Source organism: Diplotaxodon limnothrissa, linkage group LG17 (genome assembly GCF_057381915.1).
Source record: "Diplotaxodon limnothrissa isolate DT_005_m linkage group LG17, D_limnothrissa_male_GT1.1, whole genome shotgun sequence".
In the NCBI taxonomy this organism is placed as follows: domain Eukaryota; kingdom Metazoa; phylum Chordata; class Actinopteri; order Cichliformes; family Cichlidae; genus Diplotaxodon; species Diplotaxodon limnothrissa.
Window position 1 is genome coordinate 21,572,616 of NC_140612.1, and position 25,835 is coordinate 21,598,450.

The 25,835-nt window shown below is 40.3% G+C and overlaps 1 protein-coding gene across 4 annotated transcripts; it reads left to right on the plus strand.

Moving 5' to 3' along the window:
• The first annotated feature begins 1,073 nt into the window (after window positions 1-1,073).
• LOC146614980 (acyl-coenzyme A thioesterase 1-like) lies at window positions 1,074-16,504 on the plus strand. 4 transcript variants are annotated; one of them, XM_085375700.1, is made up of 11 exons: window positions 1,074-1,284; window positions 6,793-6,998; window positions 7,622-7,721; window positions 10,005-10,189; window positions 10,650-10,810; window positions 11,848-11,967; window positions 12,097-12,182; window positions 12,251-12,344; window positions 12,456-12,536; window positions 12,696-12,837; window positions 15,048-16,504. In XM_085375700.1, the coding sequence occupies exons 2-11, from the start codon at window positions 6,806-6,808 to the stop codon at window positions 15,170-15,172; spliced, it is 1,287 nt and encodes a 428-aa protein (XP_085231826.1). In that variant the 5' UTR covers window positions 1,074-1,284; window positions 6,793-6,805; the 3' UTR covers window positions 15,173-16,504. The 4 variants fall into 4 exon arrangements, with proteins under 4 accessions (XP_085231826.1, XP_085231827.1, XP_085231829.1 ...); XM_085375701.1 differs by lacking the exon at window positions 1,074-1,284 and adding an exon at window positions 1,625-1,736; XM_085375703.1 differs by lacking the exon at window positions 1,074-1,284 and adding an exon at window positions 2,404-2,470 and having other exon boundaries at window positions 6,780-6,998.
• The last annotated feature ends 9,331 nt before the right edge of the window (window positions 16,505-25,835 follow it).

The window sequence follows — 25,835 nt, forward strand, 5'->3', positions numbered from 1 at the left end:
ACAAAAAATGTTTTAAAACTGCTAGCTGCCATTTGAGTGATTAAAAGGTAAAAGTCACATGGGTGCTCATATTCATGTAAGGGTGACTGCTCCTGTCTCGTTAGTTGGAAGACTTCTGATCAGGGAACAAAATGTGTATTAAAACAGATCACTGGTACATAGAAAGTGGCATACAAAAAACCTCCAAAACAGCAACGTTTGCTCACACACAACAGAAGAATACCTTGTAGTTAGTGTTGCTTTAATCCCTGGAGATTTACACAACATGTGGGCGGAATTTACAGAGGAAAGTATGCGGGTAGAGTTTAAAGTCCACCAGAGGGGCCAGGTGCACCTGCAGACTCAAACTCTGTGCTTTCTGACCACTTTTTTTCTGAAAGCAATGAAAATCTGCTGGATTAAAGGCCTTTTTGTGTTTTCACATGTGCCCTTACTTCCGAGTTTTCCATGTCTGCAAGAATATTATGATGAAGTGGATCTCTTCCACTCATTTCCACATTAATCCTCCTCCTTTTTATTTCTGACTCCACTAGAGTAGCTAAAAAACATATTTATTATTGGTTACTCATTTATCTCAGCAGACGCCCATTTGGGAAGAATGCATTACACTGAGAGTTGCTATTTTATACACTGTAGGTTATCTAAACTACAGGAGAAGTGCAATGTTCTTCAAGACATTTCTGCTCTGTTGTTCTGCATTTTTGCCTTTGCTCCTGTGAATGTTACTCCTAAGCTATTACATTAGGGATATCTGCTGCCTTTGACTTCACAGAGACTTTCTAGCGCCTGATCTTTGGCTCACATACTCATAAATATTTTGAACCTTTGGCTATGTTTAATATAAATATCCACCGTTCTACGGCATTTAAGAAAATATGGAAGAACATAAAGGAGGATGAAAGGCCTTACTCCCCTGGCAGCCCTTCAGTGTGCTGAAATCAGAGTATATGTTTGTAGATTATCTATTACCCTATCAGGAGTAAGTGTTCTTTCCTCCTGCATGTGCATTTACAATTTAATGCACAAACTTATAGTCTACGCCCACGTGTGACACCCCGCCTTAAACCCCGCCTCCTCTTCCTGGCTGCAGTCAACGGATCCAGTCGATGTCCATTAATTTAGGCCTTTACTAAAATTCACGAACAACAAGGAGAAGCGGTGGAAATAATCGTCAAGAATAAGAGAGAGAAACTTGTCTCCACAAAGCGAACAGGTGGAACTTTGTCACACCCTGTTGGAACTAATTCAGGAGAAAATCGTCTCTTCGTGACGTACGTTTCGAAGGTAACAGAGGACAGCGGTTATTTTTACATGTGGTACTTGAACGCAGCACGCTTCTATTAAACCAGTAGTTCCCAAATTTTTTTTGCTGGACCCCCCTTTGTTTTACAAGAAAAATATCCCCCCCCCCCCCCCCCACCCCCGCTCACGCACACACGCACGCACAAACACATCCTCCAACCACACGCACCCGTATTTTTCTCCATTGCGGTTTATTTCACACCTCAAACATTTAGTAAACAATTAAGCAAATACAAGTAATCTGCAGGTAGTAAGAAAATAAACTACTAACTCTTTTACGCTGCGTCCGCACGTACACCGGTGATTTTGAAAACGCAGCTGTTTCGTCCACACGTAAACGGCGTTTGGAATCACCGAAAACTGAGATTTTTAAAACTCCTTTTTTGGGTTTATGTGTGGACGAGGAATACAAAGTTCGTCACGCAACATTAAAGGTGTGTGCCTTTTTCTACGTCACGCTGTGCGCCACGTTATTGTTTACAGGAGATGAATTGCAGAATGATAGATAGTCAGATTAACAGTATTTTGTCTCTATCTTCAGGTTTTACACACGCAGTTACTGTCCCTCTATTTAGAAAGGCAGAGGCGTCACGGTGTAATTATTTTACATGTAGTTGGTTTTTTTTCCCTGTGTAATAATATTCAACATTGCTATCAATACATTTTTCAAAAAATGCCTCTCTGTGCAAAATGGGTTTAAAAACATAAACAGCTGTGGGATACTGTTTGTCTCTGATTTGAACCGAGGGAACAAATCGTGGCAGGATCAGCCTGATATTATTTGTATCCCACTGTAACTTTACTGTATAAAGAGCTAATATCTCCAAAATGTCAGGAGTGGTTATTTATTACAGCAAGTGTTTGTGTACTAAAAATCAAGAATGTGGGATACTGTTTGTCCGTGATTTGAAGAGCCCAGCGCTGCTCCCGACGCAGGGAAAACCAATTCTGCAGGGGAGACCTAATTGGCACTTGTGCAGGTGAAACCAAACGGAAGATATGCTTCAGCATATTTTCTAGTCTTTGGCTTAGAATGAAATTGGCTTGGGAACATATTCAGCTATGCTTCATCTCCTGCTTTGCGTTTGTGTAGGCGCCCCCATGCTAGCAGTGTCCAAGCGTTGTTTTGTTTTTCCCTGTTCATGCCGCGCCGCCCCCGGGTGCGGGTGTTCCAGATCAACTGGCGTTTAGATCAACTGGCGTTGGTCGAACAGATGTGTGGCAGTCTTGCGTTTCAGGAGCTCCTACCGACAAACCAGCAAAAAAACGCCAAATGTGGCATCTGTGACACTTGTGAGGTTGTCTCAAACACACTCCGTCAGTCTTGATGCTGTTGAACAACAAAATGTTTAAAAATGTGGCGAGTTTACCTGGTGATATCCTCATGCGCGACGCGATCGCGAAAACAGCAAACAAGTAACACCACGCCGTTGTTGTTCACAGGACAGCAAGAGTAAACGATCGGGAGACCCTTGTCGTCGTTATCGTTCCACTCGCACGGTTTATTTCACCGAATTCAGCGTTTTTGCTCCACAACTAAAGCGAGCAGTTTGCTCTGTGCACCAACATGGAGTCGAGTCAACCAGCGCCACCTCTGGCCAAGTGCCACAGCCTACAGCCAGATCAACTGGTGACACACATCTGCAGCACGTTTGAATTCGTGTCATGCACATTTGTACCTTTCAATTGTGTGTTTGTGCGTCATGCAAATAAACCTTTGAAATGAATGAAATGATATCATGTATTTATTATCAGCCTACATTTGTACAAAATGCCAAATGACATACACATAAGAATCACCATCCTGATATCAACACTTTTGCCCATACGAAAAATGTCGTGAACACACTAATATTTCACCAGTGTTGTAACATCACATGTCGTTAGCGTAGTCTGTCTGTGTCTTCCCTCTGCAAACAAACATGTTAGAGTTGGTTGTGATATACAGTCTGCATAAGTGTGGTCAATCTAATAAACATTTATAAGGAGATGGCAGTTACTGTGAATGTACAGCAGGTGATTAGTAATAAACAGCCAGACAATGACCCTGACAATCTCATTCAATCTTGCAGATTGCACCTTCTGTGGAAAGTGGTACCACACGGTGTGTGTGGACTTCCCCTGTGCAGAAGGCGACTACAAATGTTGTGGGTGCTAAATAAACAGAAACAAATGATCCCTGTTGTCTTTGCTTACTGATTGTTGTCAGTGTTGACAATCCACATTGCTGGCATTGCATCTTTCAACATATTTGTGGGTAGATTTAGATGCACCACGTGTGAGTGCAGCCACTCAGCCTTTACTCAATGTGATCATAGCAGCAGGTGCAGATGTGTGTCACAAGTTAATCTAGTGGTAGGCTATGGTACTTGGCCACAGGTGGCAGCAGTGGACTGACCTGCATTGGGGACTGGTCCAGCTGCTATGTGGTAGTCAGTAGATGGGCTCCACATTGGGGATTATATGCAAGTTTTGGGGACTGTTTATTGCTGATCACTGTGTGACTGCTGTACATTCAGCGTAGCTGCCATCCCCTTACGGATCGTTATGGGATTGACCACACTTATGCAGACTGTATATCACATCCAACTCTGAAATGTGCGTTTGCAGAGGGGAGACACAGGCAGACTATGCTGGCGACATGTGAGTTACAACACTGGTGAAATATTGGTGTGTCATATATTTGTTCACGACATTTTTCTTATGGGCATAAGTGTTGATATCAGGATGGTGATTCTTATGACTATGTGTATGTCATTTGGCATTTTGTACAAATGTAGGCTGATAATAAATACATGATATCATTTCATTCATTTCAAAGGTTTATTTGCATGACGCACAAACACACAATTGAAAGGTACAAATGTGCATGACACGAATTCAAACGTGCTGCAGATGTGTGTCACCAGTTGATCTGGCTGTAGGCTGTGGCACTTGGCCAGAGGTGGCGCTGGTTGACTCGACTCCATGTTGGTGCACAGAGCAAACTGCTCGCTTTAGTTGTGGAGCAAAAACGCTGAATTCGGTGAAATAAACCGTGCGAGTGGAACGATAACGACGACAAGGGTCTCCCGATCGTTTACTCTTGCTGTCCTGTGAACAACAACGGCGTGGTGTTACTTGTTTGCTGTTTTCGCGATCGCGTCGCGCATGAGGATATCACCAGGTAAACTCGCCACATTTTTAAACATTTTGTTGTTCAACAGCATCAAGACTGACGGAGTGTGTTTGAGACAACCTCACAAGTGTCACAGATGCCACATTTGGCGTTTTTTTGCTGGTTTGTCGGTAGGAGCTCCTGAAACGCAAGACTGCCACACATCTGTTCGACCAACGCCAGTTGATCTAAACGCCAGTTGATCTGGAACACCTGCAGCCGAACTTTAACAGATAAAACGCTACCTTCAGTTAGGGTGAAAAGTTTATCGTGTTTCTACTTGTCAGACACAGAAATGAGCTGAGGTGTTTTAGCCTTAGCAGAGGGGCTCTGTGGTCTGTTAGTAGGCCTCACCCTCAGCAGCGTACTCCTACCAGCCGCAGGTGGATTTCTGCCTGACTGCTTTCTGTTTCCAGTGCAAGAAGGAAACAGCTCAGGCTTCCATCTGTAATTGAGACAACATGACTGTGTATTTCCTGTACGAAGTGTAGTTGGATGAGTTAAACACCTGGAGTCATCCAGCCAAAGCAATGGGTAGTGCTCAAGGGACCAGGGGCGGATCTAGAGAAATTTTCTTAGGGTGGCATGAGGGTGGCAAAGAAATCAAATGGGGTGGCAAAATCGAAGCCCTTTTTTTCCCCCCCAAACACATGTGCAGGTTGTTACATATGGTTAAAATGATTCAAATGCAGTAAGTATATGCATTTTTCATATAAATATAGTCTACAACTTAATTACTGTCTGTAGCCCACATAATTAAACACTTTAGTTACATAAAACATGTGAGTTTTGATGCTATGTACTGTATAGCCTGTATAATAAATAAATATGTAGCCCAATAAGTATAAAATCCAGAAAGCTACACAACATTGAGTGGTTCATTTACAAACACACGTCTAAGTTTCACTGTTTTTTGTTAGAAAACAATCACATTGTTACATGTTAAATTACACAAAATGCCAGAAATCTGCACTGTCATGAACAAAATTTTAAACCTAATTTTTCATGATTGGTTGGATTAACCCACTGAGGTCTGAAATACAACCGGCCATTTTTGACTCCTTTTGAGTTTACGTTTGTATTTCACCATCAGATTGTTTCATTTTATTTTTTTCCCCTTGTCTTGTTTGGTATCTTTTCAGCTCAACTGAATTTAGTTGTTTTTTTCACTGACATACTGCATTAGTACTACTATTACTATTAATAGTACTATTACTGATCTGAAATCACACAAAGAACTTAAAATCCTAGTTGTATTTTTTTACTGTAAAAAAAACCCCACAGACATGTTGGGTAAATTTTTATAACTTGAAATGCAAATATAATATAATTGTACATTTTGTAAACATGCAACTATTTATCTAAAAATGCAGCCAATGCACCTGCTGTTTTTTTCATTTTGTGTAAGAATTTAAAAATATTACTAAAACTAAAATGAGAGAACAATCAGGTGTCGCACTATATGCACCACAAATGATGTGTGCCAGTAAAAAAAAGTTTGTCCACCAAAAGACAGAACAGCACAGGGATAAACCTGCAGGCCTGACAACAGGAGGTGTATCACTCCGCTGGTTTTCTACTCAGTGTTTACGTTGCAAATGTGCCTTTGTGACATTCATTAGTGCCCTCACTGACACACAAAACAAAACAACGACTACACAACAGAACAACTACACAACACAACACACTAAGTAAACACTCCACACTAAACGTCACAACTCTCCCACATCTAAAAACTCTCTCTCTCTCCCTTGCTCTGTCTCGCTGCCGTTACCGTCACTCCTAAAACTTTTCCCTCTTCCTAAACAATCAAATCCCACATGTTGACTTATTTTTTTTAATTGGTCGACATGGTGCATTTTTCCACCAATAAGAAAGAGGTGGCTTTTTTTCTTTCTTTACTGTTTTCGCGCTGTCCTTAGAAAACGCTTAAAACACACACACACAAAAACATGACGACAGTATTTAGAAAAAAGCGTGGCTTATATACATTATCATAACTCTGGATTTACTGGCCTGTAATTAAAATTTAAAAACTTTAAAGTCTGAACTTTCAATGTGGGCTGAAATAGAGAGTCAGCATGGCTGCAGCTTGTTGCTATGTCAGCTTACATCAGTCATGTGATTTGGAGGTGCAGTGTCCACAGAGGGTTAATAACAGTCACCTTCCTTCCATTTCCAGAGTGTAACATCCAACCACCTGTGTAAAAAGCGAAATTCCCATGGTGTTAATGAACTTTGGCCATCAGTTAAGAACATGAACTTTGATATGAACCATGAACATGAACTTTACCCTGTCTGTGTTACTCAGTTGTCACAGTTTCTCTCCACAGACTGTTCTCAGCCATGACCCAGGTCGTTCCTCCGATCCTCTCCGTCACCCCGAGTCGGGCTCTGGTTGATGAGAAGTTTAAAGTGTTGGTGGAGAATCTTCCTCCGGGATATCCGGTAACCGTCCGCTCCCTCCATAACTCCGAGGACAAGCACGACTGGGAGGCTTACGGGCACTACGTCAGTGACCACAGTGGCGTCGTGTCAGGTGGGCTTCTTTGTTTTCCTTTTTTTTTTAAACTTACCAATACAAAAAAAAAAAAACCCCAAGTACCTGAAAAGAATAATAAAGTAAACCATTGAACAGATGCATAAGAAGCTGACGTTAAAAATTATATTTGTACATTCACACATAATTGCTATAATCAAAGTCATATTTAGTTTGCCGTTTATGAAGCAGGAAGCATTGAATCCATTCCAGCTTCTTTGGTGTAAATCAAAGTGATGACAGGTAATCTGGAGATGGATACCTGCAGCTCATTTAGGTTGCACAGGTAGTCCAGCTGAAGGCTTCCTGTGTCCCAGAGTCTGACATAATGCAACAGATGTACTCCAGTGGGATTTTTGTTTGGTTTTTTTTCCTCTACATAATCTTTAAATTCAACCAAATACTTTTTGGTCTTACTTTTGGTATTACTATTACTTTTATTACATTTTTTTTTTAAATTTTTAACTAAAATCAGCGAGTGTTGTTGAAAAAGGTGTTTTACTTTTGATGTTTTTGTTGCACATGTTCTATTGAACTGTAAATGACATAATAAAATGTTATCTCACTTTTAATAAAGCAAATAAAGCGAAAAATAAATTGCTCCCCCCCCCCCCCCTTTGCAGTATCAGAAGACTTAAGTTACGGAGGCACATACACAGGAAAAGAGCCCATGGGTTTGCTGTGGAGCATGCGGCCCGTCCCGGGCAGCCGCCCAGGCCTCAGGTAACACATTCAATCTTCTAGTAAATCTCGTAGCATGGCTCTATAAATGACTTTTAATTACTAATTACTCAAAATTTGTACTCCAGGCTTTTTCCCCAGTGACATCATCGGTCTGCATTAAATCCCAAACAGCAAAGGTAGTCTGGACATACTTCTGTCCAGATGTGTTACATATCTAGATAGAAATTTGACGACTAATCTGCCAATTTTTCTCTGATTAATCGATTAGTCAACAATTATTTCAATAACTCTTATCACCTTTTCTTGTGGGCAAACCTCCTGTTCTAGGCTCCAGTACCTCACCTGCTTAAGACTGCCCATTTGTGAATATCACCCTGTTGTCTCATCCCACAGCAAATTAAAACAATCACTCATATGAATTTGAAAATAATCAAACGTATTTTTAACATTATTCAACAGGACTCTCAGATTAAAAACGAAATAAATACAAATGTTAGGTAATAAAGATTAAAGTGCTAGAAGTATTTAAAAAATAAAAATGCTAAATGGAACCTAAATGGGTTCTGCACATAAGTTCAGTTAAAGCTTCAAATTAAATAAAAAAGATTTTATTTTCCGGTCCAAAATAAAAAGTTTCCAGATAATTCAGTTCATGAATTCACGATTGCAGTATATGCTCTGGAGTGACGCTTGCTTTTGAGATGATGTTCCCAGCTGCTGATAACCATGCTGAAGATGCTCTCGGTAATGACTTCAGCTATTTGAGACATGCAAGAGCCTATGAGCTGTAAGACAGTGTAGTTACTCCTGTTTAATGGTTTACTATCACATTTCACTCATTAGCTAACAAAACTGAACTGTTTTGCTGCTTGCACTTCGCTCTTTGTTAGTATTGAGTGCAGTCTTGGCATATGATATAGGGAATACTTCCCCCATAGCTTCCTGGAGTGTATTGCAGTTACAAAAACACATTTACCCGATTTGAAAATATAACGCATCAACAAATTTTTATAGTCAACATAATCTATTATCGCAACTAATCGTTGCAGTCGTAGTGTGTTATCTGGCTTCATCGATGGATAAAGTTGTGGGTCATCTGCATAGCAGGAAAAATGCATGCTACGCCTTCTAATGATACTGCCTAAAGGAAGCATTTAGAGTGTAAATCTAATCAATGTGAAAACAGTCCCCACTTCTGGCAATCCAGTTATTGTGGCGTGAGTGAACTTATCAAAAGTTCCATGGCGATCTGCTGCACCTCCCCTGTCTCTGTGGCTGCCGTGCTCTGTCAGAAAATGACTAATTGCTGATGCAATACCTCTTGACAGTCCATTGATTTAGCATTGTGGCCTCACTCAATCCATTCGACAGCAAGTCAGCTACTTTGTTTGTTTTGTTATCTTGTTCTTAAGTGATGACGTATGAACCCTGCTTCCAGGTCCAAATTACTCTGCGTTTATTAAGGCTGTAGTGTTTTTAACATGTTTTAATGTTTTGTATCTTCTTCTATTTAATCTGAACAAGCCCCTAAAAAAAGTCAGTGATCACTTTCAGCCTCTCAGTTTTTGTTACCACTGTTCATTTTAATGCTCAGTTTTTAAAGCCTTACGATGTAACCACAGCCCAGCCTATGCAGCAGTATATTAATGACTAACCTCGAGTTGCGGATGGATTATTACTACAAACAAAAAAATCAATGGGAAGGGACATCTGAAGATGTCCATGTAGTAAGGTCTAAGATATGATGGGGCCTGATCATTCAGGACTTAATATATGAAGAGAAGGATTTTAAACAACTCTAAATGTCACAGGAACAAGAAGCTAATACAGTTAAATCTTCAGGGATCCTTGGTAGTTCTTATAAATGACGAGTCTTCCTCACACACAGAGTTCCACAGCAGGTGGCTCTCTCCATAGCAATCACAATAATGCCATGCTTTGTGATAGTATTGCCTAAGGGAAGCAAGTATTATGTAAATAATCTAAGGAGCTTGAAATGAAAAGAGCACAGTCCAGAGATGGCAAATTATTATCCGTTGTATCTTCCCTAGGGCTTAATACTCACCACCATTTGATCTTAGAACTGAAGAAGCTTCATGGATGAGAGGTGAAACATCTTCAGCACACCTAAAGAAGTTCAGCTGCTTTTCTTCCCAAACTCCTTAGATTACCATGATCTGGATGACAGAGAACATACACAGACCTCTAAAGTAAATAGTATTGGTCCTACTACAGAACCCTGTTGAACTCCATAACTAACTTTTGCTTGTGTAGGCTACTTTTTGTTTAATCTGTCAGGTAACTCATGTCATTATTGGCCAGGTTAAGGAAGATGAATGTGTGCACACCCATGCTGGTCACCATCTCGGTCCACAGTGGACACGAGGGCTTCAGGGACCAGGCCCCTCTAGCCTCAGTCCTCACAGAGAGATGGTACATGGCCCCTGGCATCCAGAGGATCACTATTAATGAGCAAGGAGTGCAAGGGACTCTGTTTATACCTCCAGGTACACCTACAGCACCTGTAATGACACTTTTATTCTCTTAAATACGTATTTTGTTGATTTTATTTTTTCAGAGTGGCTGGGGTTTTTCTTTCATAATGGTGAAATGTAAATTTAAAAAATCCGTTCTGCTTTTCCTTAAAATATATTCTCATATTAAACATGGCTAAAGGTAAAAAAAATAAATAAAAAAATAAATAAAAATCAGCCTGTGTACAAGTAACATGTAAAAAAAAAAAAAAAAGCAAAAGCTCAGGCTTCAAGCTTCAAGCTGATCTAAATGCTGTGGCATTGAAACATGCGGGCAGGGCTTGTGTGCCTGGTGTGACCATATTAGTGAATTCCTCTCTTTCTGACAATATACAGATCCAAGAGTAGGAAAAAAATCCACCTGATGTCCGAGTTTTTAGCTCACAAGGATGACTTGAACCAAAGTAATTTTGTCCTGTTTGTCTGACTTCAGGTCCTGGACCGTTTCCTGGGCTGCTGGATATGTGGGGAGGTGGTGGAGGGCTGCTGGAGTATCGTGCTGCCTTGCTCGCGTCTCACGGTTATGTTTCTTTGGCGCTGGATTACCTCGGATTTGACCAGGAGTCTGAAAATTTGGAATTGAAATACTTTGAGGTTTGTGTGACAGGTCACCATCCAAAATTATGAATTAAGGCGTTCCAATCACTTTCATGGCCACAGGTGTATAAAATCAACCAGCTAGGCATGCACACTGCTTAATTAATAAAAGAAAATGGGTTGCTCTTAGGATCTCAGTGAATTCCAGCATGGTACCATTATAGGATATCACAAGTCCAGTTGTGAAATTTCCTTGCTACTTAAATATTTCACACTCAACAACCGCAACTTAGCCATAAAGTGGCAGGCCTCATGAAATCACAGAGTGGGGTCAGCAGATGCTGTGGCACCAAGGTTGCCAACTTTCTGCAGAGAGGGGATGGCCCCTTCTTGATCCTACGTGACTGTGCACCAGTGCACAAAGTAAGGTCCATAAAGACATAGAAGAACTGGACTGGCCTGCACAGAGTCCTGGCCTCAACCTGAAAGAACACCCCTGGAATGAATCGGAGCGAAAACTGTGAGCCAAGCCTTCTTGTCCAACATCAGTGTTTGACCTCACAAATGTGCTTCTGAAAGAGTGGTCAGAAAATTCCCATTGTCCCCTCTGACCATTAGACTTTTCTCCAGAAGGCATTTGTCTTGTTCATGTGGGCAGCTGCAAATTTCATTTGTTGGACTTGGACCCATTCTTTCCAGTATTGGTCAATTCAGTGAGTGCTGTCAAACAAATCCGTTTTAGGCTGCAAAGATAAACTATCAGTTGTAGTTAATCATGATAACTTACGAGAAGTTAAAAGGTCTTGACTTTGTCAAGTTAAAGGACACTCGAGAACTTTCAGGTCCACTTAAAAAGATTGAAGTAAGTGTATGTATGTATAGAAAACCCAAAATAAATTCAAACTTGTGCACCCATTTATTATTGTTTAAAGTCATGCATGTTGTACAATGATTCAACTCTGGCAAAAGAACAGTTCAAAGAATTCATTAAAAGCCCAAAATTACTCTGACATTCATGTCCATGATGAGTGTTTGTAAACTCCTCATTACATCTGTACTTATTATTTAATATTCTAATATTCTGATCTCTTCAGACGGCGTTTAATATTATTAAGGACCATCCTCAAGTGATGTCAGACAGAGTTGGAATTTTTGGTCTTTCTCTCGGTTCACTTGTTGCTGTCACCTTGGCAGCCTACAGCACCATTATCAAGGTCAGAGTGCGAGGGAAATGACTTAAATTTCCTCTTCTTTTACCTTTAAAGTAGACCTTAACCCACTGACCTCTTTCTTACTCCAACTGAGGTATAAATCAAATTTCGTAATTTGTCATTTCATTCCAGCCTTGTTGTATTGTTTGTATCAGCTCCAACCACTATTATCCAGCACAGGGGAGCACAGTCGCATCCAGGTTTGAAGGAGTAACCAGGTGGGTCCGTGTTTGTCGGTCCATTAAATTATTATTGCTGTTTCGTAATTACTAATATGTTATGACAGGCAGCTTTACAAGGCGCATGTGAATGAGGACAACCAAGTGATCTGGAAAGATGTTGGTCTGGAGTTCATCACTGACCCCTCAAACATTGCCGAAGTGAGTGCTGGAATATACTGCAAACACCTGCATATTAAATACCAATACAAGTCAGTGCTGGACCTGTTTTATTATTTGTAACATTGTTGTAAAGGTGTTTTTTGTTGACAGGTAGGCAGAATTAACTGCCCGACATTGCTGGTTAACGGCTGTGATGATCAGAACTGGCCCACAGTGGAGACGGCGGAGGATGTGAGGTCACACACACTCACACAAATGCTGTTTATGAGAGTGATGGATGTCAAGAATACTGGAAAGTTGGCAGTTCTTGTTTGAGTATTGTGAACATTGAACAAATATGAATGTGAACATTAACATACAGTTAATTTAAGGTTGACCTCTGACCCTCAGGTAGCCAGGTTGATGCGTGAAGCTGGAAAGGAACACCTGTTGAGCAGATTAGCATATCCGGACACCGGACACCTGATTGAGCCACCGTTCTCACCTCATTTTAGGGCTACGACCTTTGTCATACACAGCAGTAAAGAAAAAGGTCAGATTCCCACACCTGTACAAAGGCTTTGGCCTCACATCCTGTTTCTTACCTTCTTACAGATTCTGGTCATAATAACAAAACTTCATCAAGTACTATAATACACTGCTCAAAAAAGAGAGTATAGCATCAAGTCAAACTTTTGGGATATTGACCTGATCAGTTAAGTGGTAATTAAAGACTAAATGAAGAACGGTGTACTAGACAAGCAACAATGAGACAAACAGGAATGGCTTTACAGGTGGAGACCACGGGTATTTTATGCTCCTACATAGTGACACCAGTTACAGGGATGTTTAATCACTCTGACCTTTTGTCTTTTTAACTTTTTTTTCAGTAAAACAGCTGCAGCTTTATAGCCTTTGTACTTTGTCATCAGTTAACTTTGGAGTTGGTACAAAAACCTCCAAGATTAAATAAGTGTATTCAGCATTAAGAGGGAACATATAGGGTATCACTGGGTGGTGTTGAGGTCTGAATCTGAGGGCAGCTCCTGTAATCACAAAGAGAAAAGCATCATCTCAAACTATCAAAGTTTATCCCTCAAATCTAAAATAATAAATAAATCTTGCCAGTCCTCACACACTGATCGGAAGTTCTGCTCTTAGGTTTTTTTTTACTTACCTCTGACAGCTGACATGGGAACTGTTCAACATAGGCAATAATTTATATGTTATCTAGTATAATATTAACCTTTGAGTGGATGGTGCTTTTTAAACAGAGGTCTGCAAAGATACCTGGGACTCTCTGATCTTAGAACTGAAGAAGCTTCTCGGGTGAGAGGTGAAGCGTCTTCAAGAAACTTAAAGAAATCTGCTTTTCTTTCCAAACTTCTTAGAGTACAATGACCTGGATGAATGAGAACCTTCACAGACAAATCGACCTCGTTTCCTCAGCGCAAATCTTGTGGAGCTTGTGTTTATCCTCAGAGCGACTGATGTCATTTAAAATTGATAAACGAGATTTAAAACGAGGGAGTAATGGACACCAAGCAGCATAGAAACAGGCTGTAAGCTGAAAGAGCCAGGCTGTAATAATCTGTTTCTAATGCTCTATTTTTCAAAGTAAGACGTGTGGCTTAGGTTGTTTAGAGGACTTTGTGCTGGGCATTGTCTTAAAATGGAGATAAAGAAAAATGTATTTTTATTTGCTGAGGTGGCTGTAGTGGAATCACCAATTTCTAAACTGCTAAAAACAAGTCTTTGTCTCCTAATGACATTCGGGGCATCCTGAAATAATTTATTATATCAACGTAGAACAAAACATTACAAATAAATTTACTCGAGCCTATACTCCATAACACCCGATTGATTATTTAATGATCTCCTCTGTGTTTGTCACAATCTTCACTGACTGCCTTTGACTGTCACTACAGTCACACCACTCGTCACATCGTGAGGGGAGGATATTTGGTCATTTGAGCAGATCGGTTGCAGGACTATATTACTGAGGTACACGGGTACCAGTCCATGTGCGTCATTAACTCTGTATTGAATGCAAAAAGCCCAAGTGCTCATTAAAACAAAACGTGTGCCAATAAAGTACTCTGTCCATTGATCCCTCCTTTTAAATATGTTAAATCGCATCAGTCAGGGTAAACACAAACTCCAACAGATTTGTGCTGAGGAAATGAGGCATACTTGCTTATTTTGTGCTGAATATTGTGAAACTGATTATCACCAGTTAATGTGGGCGGATTCCTGATTTTATGTTACAAAAACACAGATCTTTTTTTTCCCTTTTTTTTAAAAAACAAACCAAAACAATAATTTCATTGTTGTATGAATGTAATTTTGATAGATATATGCATTTGCACAAGATGGAGACCTTTTTATTCCAGCATCTTTAATAAATCAAACCATATGACACACTGTCGGACAGATGACCATTCAGTGAAAATAACGAATCAACACGTGAGGCATCATTCTGAACACGGAGAGTAGAATACGTAAACAAATCTAATCGGTTAAGGTAAAAGCCTGAGCACTGACTACTCATCTTAGCTAGCTAGCTAATGACATCATTACTGATTCGCTTACAAACACACATTTGACTTAAGAAAAAAGTGCAACGGTACTGCTGGTCCTTCCTTCGATAAGTCCAGTTTGCTGCAGAAAACGTCAGGCTGACAATGGACCGTTCTTTATTTGTAGTTTGACGTGTGTGTGTGTGTGTGTGTGTGTGTGTGTGTGTGTGTGTGTGTGTTGCAGTGCTACTACTGTGGGGAGGAAAGACCAAACCTCACTCTGATGCTCAGGAGGACTCCTGGAGGAAGATTTTGAGCTTTCTGCAGTTTCACCTGTACTGTGGCCCATGTCTCAAAGCAAAGATATGAAAAGGTGCATGATGCTGCTCAAAAAATAAATACATCATGTGCCTTTTTCAACCATCCATGAATTCAAATTTTTATGGTGGGACATCAACCAAACTGTTTTTCTTGATTTGTATCTAAAAACTAATTTAGCCCATTTGAGGCCCCTTTGTTAAAGGCCCACTTTCCTCTGATTGGCTAACTTCTGGAAGCCAGCTGAGGGGTAGCACCCATAAATTTGTTAGACAATGTATGTTACAGATTTTTACAGATATCTATAATTTTCCCTGTTAACTAAAAATAGCTCACTTGCTTCCCAATAGAAAACCTGTTTGGTTAGATTTATAAAAAATTATGATGTTTTTGGGTTAAATTGTTATGGTTGAGTTTTGGTTTCCCCCGGCAATGCAATTCAAATCATGCTCTAATATGTTACAATAGCATCACTGATGCCCAGATTTGACATATTTGACAACATAGGAAAACACGACAAAAGTTAGAATATATTTTTAATTTGGATTTTTTCGAATTCCATGGATTAGACATTTTATAATTCAAGTGGCAAATAACGAGTCTCATCTGTGTTTTGTTCTGTAAGATCAACAACCTACAGTGTTAGGTTTTGTATTGCTGATTGTCATTTATGCTTAGAGTTTTATAATTAGTTTTAGATTGGTAGAGCTTTGATCCTTAATAGTCTGCAAACTTTGTGTGCATTAGAGAGCACTCTGGGAGCATGGGAGAGGTCGTACCTTGTCTTATTGTTTTATGGTAGGATAAACGTAGCTATATCTGTTTTAGGCTAAGTGCCTTTTGTTTAGATGAACTGCTGGACTTCCAGACCAGCAGGTTTAGAGAAGTCATTTATGGGGTCACACTCTGACCCCACACACACACACACACACACACACACACACACACAGGCAAGGTACTCTTTGTTTGTATGTAGACGTAATATGTTAATGAACCTATGTATATTCATGTAACCCCAATAAAAGCAGTGTTATGGGGGAGCGGACAAGAGCGACTGGGGTCAAGCGAAGGAACGGCGCTTGTCGTGGTTGTCTCCCTCATGCATGAGTAACACGAAGAACTTTGCCTACTTGGTGTTTAATGCTTTTTGCTGTGTAGTTGAATTGTCCTCAACGTTCCAGCGAATAGGTTTATGCTACAAACCCATCATACAGTATTAGAGAGAAAACCCCAGCTATCAAACTATCCTGTGTGAGCAAGCACTGGGCGACAGTGAGGAGGAAAAACTCCCTGTTGACAGTAATCCAGATGGTGGATGTGCTTATTGACATATTATGTACTGTCTCCCTCAGTAGATTCAATTCAATTCAATTTTATTTATATAGCGCCAAATCACAACAAAAGTCGCCTCAAGGCGCTTAGTCGCAATTAACAGCAACATTTAGATGCTGTTAAATGTTTTAGTTGTTATTATGCATTAAACAGTGTTTGTTGATCTTGAAGCTTCATTCACTCAGAGGTGTTTTTTATTTTTAATACAGGCCTCAATGTCTCTTTGTGTATACTTATATACTCAAATAACACCAAAAAAAACAACAACCTGGGGGCTGGCTTGGCCCTCGATCTTGACACCAGGAACTGACTTCCAGTGAAAGCTTTCACTAATGTCATGTTCCTTGATATACAAATGCCAAGTAACTCATCAGCCTCTCAGAATACTGAGAAATGTTAATTCAACACCAGTGAAATTACATTTATTTTATAAAATGTGATTACAGTTTAAATATGGAGGGCCCGGAGTGTCAAAATGAATTAATTAAATACGCCATTAAATAATTGTTTCATTAATTAATTAAAATTATATTTAAATGAATATTTCAATAATTAAATGCCCATTCATTTTATTTAAAACATTTAATAAATTATTTATTCAAATTTAATGTAATTAATGACACAATTCATTACGTATTTAATAAATAACACATTGATTCTTTATTTTACATTTTTATTAATTATTGAAACATTTAATTGTTTAATGATGTATTTATTTATCATTTTGCACTTCTGACCCTGCCGCTATGTTCTTGAATTTATTTTATCTGTCAGCCTCACTCGTCAAAGTCTAGATAATCAATTGCTATGACCTCGTGGTAGTGTGGACTTGGGGCAGCCAGGTATCCCAGAATGCATTTCAAAACACAAGCAGCACTAGTGGTGGTGTCTAAAATGTAAGTTTTATTAGGGCAGGTTGTCAACATAGAACATGTTTGTAGTGCTCTGATGTTTTCAGTCGCTAGCTTTGCTAACAGTCAGCTGACAGAGTGTACCAAGCTCACAGCCCCGGGACGTTTCTCGGTACTCAAGTATGCAAGTCTGTACCCGTGTTTTCACTAGTCTGTACTTCTGAACTTCAAACGGGAGTCCAGACTTCCCGAGAAAGCAGCCCAATCATTCTACAATTGGAAGGCAGTGTACTTGATGACATCACAACTCCAGAGTTTTTACTGCCATCCCCCCTTAATTTAACTGTGATTAATATTTTCAGTTGGCAAAATTTGCTTTTACATGTTATCTGTTTATAATGTCTAATAAATGGTAAATGGCCTGTATTTGTATAGCGCTTTACTAGTCCCTAAGGAACCTAAAGCGCTTTACACATCCAGTCATCCACCCATTCACACACTGGTGATGGCAAGCTACATTGTAGCCACAGCCACCCTGGGGCGCACTGACAGAGGCGAGGCTGCCGAACACTGGCGCCACCGAGCCCTCTGACCACCACCAGTAGGCAATGGGTGAAGTGTCTTGCCCAAGGACACAACGACCGAGACTGTCCAAGCTGGGGCTCAAACCGGCAACCTTCCGATTACAAGGCGAACTCCCAACTCTTGAGCGACGATCGCCCCTAAGCTTCATACAGGTCAGCACAATCACTACATGACAGAATAACAAGTTTAATCTCTCTTAATAAAAATGGTATAGAGCTATACTGCTTCTTGAATAAAAACAAACAGGTTAGGATGCTTTTATTTTTATTTTAGTAAACACTCAAACCTACAATAGACTTGGGAAAGAAGTGAACAAATATTTAAAACATGATCATTTCTGGAGCAGCCTTCAGGATCTGCACGTATTAACCTCCCGTTTCTATTGTGTCTCAAAATGTTTGCAGCAGACAGCATAAAGCCAAATAAATAAAGGTGTCACTTACAGACACTACACCCCAGTGACGCTGATAAGCCACTTGAGTTTTTTCAGCAAAAACATGCCGAATATTGCCCACAATTATCCCTCTTTGTGAAAGCTACTTCAGTAAACCAGCATTAATAAAGTTTTTCTTTCTTTTAAGTTTTTGTTTTCTTTAATGTTAATAAAGATACAATGTTATGCAGAGATGTACTTATAATAATAATTTTGTAGTCAAATCTGTTTATAGTTTTCTTCTTCCTAAGCGGAGCGTAACAGAAAATAACTTCTTTTTTTTTAAGTACTTTAAAATTCATTATATACAGATAGCAGTTTAGAACAGGATTGTTTAAGCACTAAGGGGCAATAAGAAACTACAGAAAGAGGTTGACCCTAATGCAGGCTTCTACAGTTTTAATTGTTTTGGGGTTTTCTGAAGCGTTTCTGGATATAGACTTTAGCCAGATAAATGTTATGAATTAATTTAAATGAAACTTGTTTTGTTATCCTATGAGAGGAGTTTACCATTTCATTAAATAACTGAGCCACATGTGTAATATTATCAAGAAACCAGTATTCCAAAAAGAGGGATTTGTGTCTGTATAAAATGTCCTTATTGTTACACAAATTATGTTTATAGATGAGATTCCATGACAAAAAGGCCTGGTGAGGAAAAGCAAATATCTTAATTGTGATTTTATCAATGTCATAATTGCATATTGTTTAGATATCAACAATGGAGGGGAGGGGAATAACATTCTAATTGGAGTTGGGCTATTTTTGTAAATATTGTAGCGAATTAATCTTAAATGTATTATTTAAATAGCTAATATCTATAAAATGTAGACCACCTTTATCATATCCATTCATGAAAACAGGTTTTCTTAAATAATGAGTCCTATTTCTCCACACAAAGGTAAAGAGCATCTTGTCAGTGTCATTTAAAAGTTTTTTCTCCACATGGAGAGGCAGAGCTGCATATGTTAATCGTAATGTTCCCTCCACTTTGGTAATCAGAACTCTTCCTTTTAAGGAGGGATCCACTGGTTTAGTCTACTTTGAGTTTTCTGGATGATGGGTTCCAGATTTATGGATGCTCTTTTTTGTTGATCCTTGGTAATTATTATTCCTAAGTATAGCACTTCATTTTTAATTTGTATATTACAAATAGATGTACTGGAACATTCCTAATTTCACACTTGTTAATATTCAGATCTAAGCCAGAAGCTCTAGAGAAGACTTTTACAGATTCCAGAGCTGCAGAAATTTGGTTTGGTTTCTTCAGAAAAAGAGGAGTATCATCAGCCAGTTGAGTGATGATCAGATTTCTGTCCAGCAGAGAAATACTTTGAATTTTACTGGATCTAATATGGTCTGCTAAGAATTGGGCAACTCGTAAAAAGAGTTAGAAAGAGGCAAGGCATCCTTGTCGAATGCCTCTTGACAGATCAAATCTAATCTAGGACAAGTTCCACCGCTTAGTTTCACTGAGCTATTACCATTTCTTTATAGACTGTATAGACTTTATAGTTCAGAATAATCTAGAATGTCTAGTAATAGTCTTTTATTGTTTGTTATCTTTTAGGCATAAAACCTGATTGTGTTTCATCTATGAGGGAATTCAGGACCATTTTGAGCCTCTATGCTAGAATTAGGGGGCGCCAGTTATCTAAAAGTAACAGAAAATGATTGAGAAGCACTAATCCAGTGACTGTTGAAACATTTTCCCTGTCACGTGTCCTAGAAGTCATCAAACCTGTTCTGACAAAACGTCCTACTTTGGCAAAACGGCCTACCGTAAGTAGTTTATGCACATTTCTGCTGTCACAGAGTAATTCCAGCACAAATGTAAGTAGGTATGACGGTTTGCCACTTAACTTTGCCCATCAGAGTAGGCTTGTAGCTCACATTCATAAAGCCAGGACGGTTTGCCACTTCATTTATATAAGTATGCTTGTAGGTCACATTGTCAAAGGTAGCATGGTTTGGCACGTAATTTTACCCATCAGAGTATTTTTCTAGCTCTTATTAACAAAGGTAAGATGATTTGCCACTGAATTCTAGCTGTAAAATTATGCTTCTAGCTCAGGGGTGTCAAACTCCAGGCCTCAAGGGCCGGTGTCCTGCAGGCTTTAGATCTCACCCTGGGTCAACACACCTGAATCACATGATTAGTTCATTACCAGGCCTCTGGAGAACTTAAAACATGTTGAGGAGGTCTTTTAGCCATTTAAATCAGCTGTGTTGGATTAGGACACATCTAAAACCTGCAGGACACCGGCCCTCGAGGCCTGGAGTTTGACACCCCTGCTCTAGCTCATATTAACAAAGGTAGGACGATTTGATACCTAAATATAGCTGTTAAAGTATGCTTGTACGTCACATTTACAAAGGCAATTAATTTTACCCGTCAGAGTATGTTTGTAGCTTATATTCACAAAGGTAGGACGGTTCGCCACTGAATTTCCAGCGTTGCCAACTCCTCAGTAAGGAAAATCGCTATTGGCTGTCCTAAAAGTCGCTAGAAGTCTTTTATCTGGAAATGTGCAACCTAATCCCGGTCCAGATTGCAAATTCTTAAGTACTCCTTGTGATTTTAAAACTCGAACAGGTCTTGGTGTCACTCATTTAAATGTCAGAAGTCTTCTTCCCAAACTTGATTTTGTGAAAATTTGGATGAAAGAGTTAGATACCGATATTCTTATATTATCAGAAACCTGTCTTACAAAATCGATTACTGACAAAGACATTGCAATAACAGGCTATAATCTTTTCCGTTGCGACCGCCCCAGAAAGGGTGGCGGTGTTGCAATTTATGTAAAAAGCAAATTCCATGTTACTGTCGATTCATCGTATCTGTTTGTAAACAGTCTGAACTTCTTGCGCTCAAGCTCCAACTTTTCACTTAGTGAAAAACTATCTACTTTAGATTTTAATGAAATTGTGCTGGCCGGAGATTTCACCTGGGACTGGTTGTCCTCTGCCTCACACAGTTTTAAATCCATCTGTGATTCATATAATCTCACACAACTAATTTACAGCACAACTCGTCCAAATCTTAAATGCCCAGAAAAGTCATCACTTATTGATTTATTTTTAACTAATATGCCGTATAAATATTCTCACACTGGGGTTTTCGCAAATGATATCAGTGACCACTGTGTGGTAGCTGTATTCAGACAATCAAAGCTCCCAAAATCCATCCATCCATCCATCCATCTTCATCCGCTTTATCCGGGGCCGGGTCGCGGGGGCAGCAGCCTAAGCAAAGAGGCCCAGACCTCCCTCTCCCCAGCCACCTCCTCCAGCTTATCCGGGGGAATACCAAGGCGTTCCCAGGCCAGCCGAGAGATATAATCTCTCCAGCGTGTCCTGGGTCTGCCCCGGGGCCTCCTCCCGGTGGGACATGCCTGGAACACCTCACCCAGGAGGTGCCCAGGGGGCATCCTTGTCAGATGCCCGAACCACCTCAGCTGGCTCCTTTCGATGTGGAGCAGCAGCTGCTCTACTCTGAGCCCCTCCCGGATGGCCGAACTTCTCACCCTATCTCTAAGGGAGAGGCCAGCCACCCTTCGGAGGAAGCTCATTTCTGCCGCTTGTATCCGCGATCTCGTTCTTTCGGTCACTACCCACAGCTCGTGGCCATAGGTGAGGGTAGGGACGTAGATCGACCGGTAAATTGAGAGCTTCGCTTTTACACTCAGCTCCCTCTTCACCACGACGGACCGGTGCAGCGTCCGCATTACTGCAGCTGCAGCCCCAATCCGTCTGTCGATCTCCGGCTCCCTTCTCCCATCACTCGCGAACAAGACCCTGAGATACTTGAACTCCTCCACTTGGGGCAGGAACTCATCCCCGACCCGGAGTGGGCACTCCACCCTTTTCCGGCTGAGAACCATGGCCTCAGATTTGGAGGTGCTGATCCTCATTCTCGCACTCGGCTGCGAACCGTTCCAGTGCGAGCTGGAGGCCCTCACCCGATGAAGCCAACAGAACCACATCATCTGCAAAAATCAGAGATGAGATTCTGACGCCACCAAAGCGAAAGCCCTCCGCCACTTGGCTGCGCCTAGAAATTCTGTCCATAAAAATTATGAACAGAACCGGAGACAAAGGGCAGCCCTGGCGGAGCCCATCACCCACCGGGAACGAGTCCGACTTACTGCCGGCAATGCGAACCAAGCTCTTGCAACGGTTGTATAGGGATTGAATGGCCCGTAGCAATGGGCCAGACCCCATATTCCCGCAACACCTCCCACAGTACACCCCGAGGGACACGGTCGAATGCCTTCTCCAAGTCCACAAAACACATGTAGACTGGTTGGGCAAACTCCCATGCACCCTCAAGTATCCTGGAGAGGATAAAGAGCTGGTCCAATGTTCCGCGACCAGGACGCAAACCGCATTGTTCCTCCTGTATCCGAGGTTCGACTAACGGACGAACTCTCCTTTCCAGCACCCTGGCATAGACTTTCCCAGGGAGGCTGAGGAGTGTGATCCCCCTGTAGTTGGAACACACCCTCCGGTCCCCCTTCTTAAAGATGGGGACCACCACCCCGGTCTGCCAGTCCACAGGTACTGCCCCTGATCTCCACGCAACATTGCAGAGGCGTGTCAACCAGGACAGCCCTACAACGTCCAGAGCCTTCAGGAACTCGGGGCGGACCTCATCAACACCAGGGGCTCTGCCACCAAGGAGTTGTTTAACTGCCTCAGTGACCTCGCCCCCGGAAATTGGCGGGTCATTCCCCTCATCCCCAGACTCTGCTTCCTCCTCGGAAGACGTGTCAGTGGGATTAAGGAGGTCCTCGAAGTATTCCTTCCACCACCTGACAATTTTCTCAGTCGACGTCAGCAGTGCTCCCAAAATCAAGGCCACAAATAGTTTTTAAACGAGATTTTAAGCATTTCTGTGAGCAAGCTTTCTTTCATGATTTATGGGACTATAACTGGAATAGAATCTACCTGATAACTGATCTTGAGCTGGCATGGAATTATTTTTATGACACTTTTATCAAAGTTATAAATAAACATGCCCCCATGCACAAATGTAGAGTAAAATGTAGAAACAACCCTTGGTTTTCTCCTCAGCTCTCCAGTCTACTCAAAAAAAGGGATGCTGCCTGGGCAGGCCAGAAAAACTACATCCGAAGCGGATTGGCTGATCTTTAGACAGCTCAGAAACCGTTCAACTTCCTTAATTAAAAAGGCCAAATCAGAATTCTATCTTTCAAAAACTACTAAACATTTGAACGATCCTAAAAGATTCTGGAAAATAATAAAATCTTCTTATTGGGACATAACTACAAATGAAATGCCAACTTTTGTTGTAAAACACTGCTGCACTTTAACAGAGAAATGTGACATTCTAAACTGCTTTAATGAACTTTTTGTTTCTTCAGGATCTCTATTTGATATTTATTTATATCCAGATTTAAAACAGCTTAATCAACAAGAGGCTCTCTCTGCAACCGCTCAAACTGAATCTGTGGTCCAACCCTTCAGTTTTTCTCCGCTAAATGTTTTTGAGGTCCACAGGGCTTTAAATCTGTTGGATCTAAATAAATCTGCAGGACCAGATCAACTTGATCCCTATTTTCTTAAGTTGGCTGCAGATTTTATAGCAGAACCAATAACTTACATTTTTAATCTTAGCCTCTCGAACAGTGAGATCCCTGTAATATGGAAATCTGCCTATGTTCTCCCTTTGCTGAAAGGAGGTGATCCTTCAGTTAATAACTACAGGCTCATATCTAAATTGTGTGTTCTAGCAAACGTTCTAGAAAAGTTCATTAGTGAACAACTGAAAGACTTTTTGGACAAAAATTCAGTTCTTTCCCAACATCAGTCAGGATTCAGAAAACAACACAGCACAATAACTGCTGCTGTTAAAGTGGTTAATGACATCGTTGATTCAATGGACTGCAAAAAATACTGTGCTGCTCTTTTTCTTGACTTGTCAAAGGCTTTTGATACAGTTGACCATGCTATTTTATTAAATAGACTACACAATATTGGTCTATCTGTAAATGCTGTAAGTTGGTTTTCAAATTACTTGTCAGCAAGAAAACAGTGTGTCCGTGCTGCTGGGTCTTCTTCCTCTTTTCTCCCAGTATCCAAAGGAGTTCCACAGGGCTCCATATTAGGGCCATTGCTATTTTCTCTTTACATAAACAACCTTTGTGATAATTTGTCAAATGCAGCATTTCATCTTTATGCAGATGATACAATTATTTATTGTTTATCCCCTTCAGTAGAACAAACCCTGCAATTTCTGCAGTCTGCCTTTGATGTAGTTCAGTCCCATTTAACTCAACTTAAGTTGGTGTTAAATCCAGAGAAATCCAAGTTCATGTTATTCTCAAATGGCAAAGAATTGTAAGCTACGTCTCCTAAGATTAAAAGAATTCAAGGAACTGAAATTGAAATGGTCACATCTTACAAGTATCTAGGGATCATTATAGATCAGAATTTGTCATTTAAAACTCACATTCAAAGGCTTGTGTCGAAGTTAAAACTAAAACTAGGTTACTTTTTTAGAAATCAATCCTGTTTCTCCCTCCAAGTGAGAAAACACTTGATTCATGCAACTTTTTTACCTTTATTGGATTATGGTGACCTGCTTTTTATGAATGCACCTACCCACTACCTAAAGAGGTTGGATACTGTGTACCATTGTGCTTTACGTTTTATTACTGGCTATAGAAATCATGTACATCATTGTTCTTTGTATGCTGCTGCTAAATGTCCATCTTTACATATTCACAGACTCTCCCATTGGTTGATCTTTATCTATAAATCTCTCCTTGGGCTGGTTCCATCTTATTTATCTGTTTATATGTATAAAAACCACAACCAATACAGCCTTTGTTCTCACAATATCATACAATTGATTGTCGCAAAAATCAGAACAGAATTGGGGAAAAAGTCTTTTTAATACGCTGCCCCTGCTTCCTGGAATAATCTGCAGAAGGAACTGAAATGATCAGAATTGGTTACCTTGGGAGAGTTTAAGTCTGTCTTAAAGGAACGAGAGAATAACTCTTTCACTCAGTGTGATTGTTTTTAATGTAATTTGATCTGTTATTGTAGATTTTACACATGTTGGTATGAGATATTGTATTTGTTTTAAATGTTATATACTTATGTGGTATGTGTATTTTGACTTTTGTTGCCATGATGCCAGGTCTCACTTGAAAATGAGATTTTTAATCTCAATGAGATTTTTACCTGGATAAATAAAGGACTAATAATAATAAAAATGACATCATCGCCTAATTTGCATAATTGGTCATGCTGATGTAATTGTAACCTACGCTGTTGGAGAGGGTTAGGGTTACTTTAGGGTTACTTTATGTCTCTTCCACATCGTGGAACATTTGTCGCTAGTCGCTCTTTAGAAAAAAAGTCGCTAAGGGGGTCTGAAAACTCGCTAAATATAGTGACAAAGTTGCTAAGTTGGCAACACTGTGAATTTCGTGTTGTGCGCATGCGTAGAAACAACGGGTAGGATGGTTTGTCAGGTGGG

Coding starts and splice junctions, on each gene's coding strand:
- LOC146614980 (XM_085375703.1), top strand. CDS start 2,404: ATGCTAGCAGTGTCCAAGCGTTGTTTTGTTTTTCCCTGTTCATGCCGC. Junction 2,471..6,779: donor CGCCGCCCCCGGGTGCGGGT/GTTCCAGATCAA, acceptor CAGTTGTCACAG/TTTCTCTCCACAGACTGTTC. Junction 10,190..10,649: donor GACTCTGTTTATACCTCCAG/GTACACCTACAG, acceptor GTCTGACTTCAG/GTCCTGGACCGTTTCCTGGG.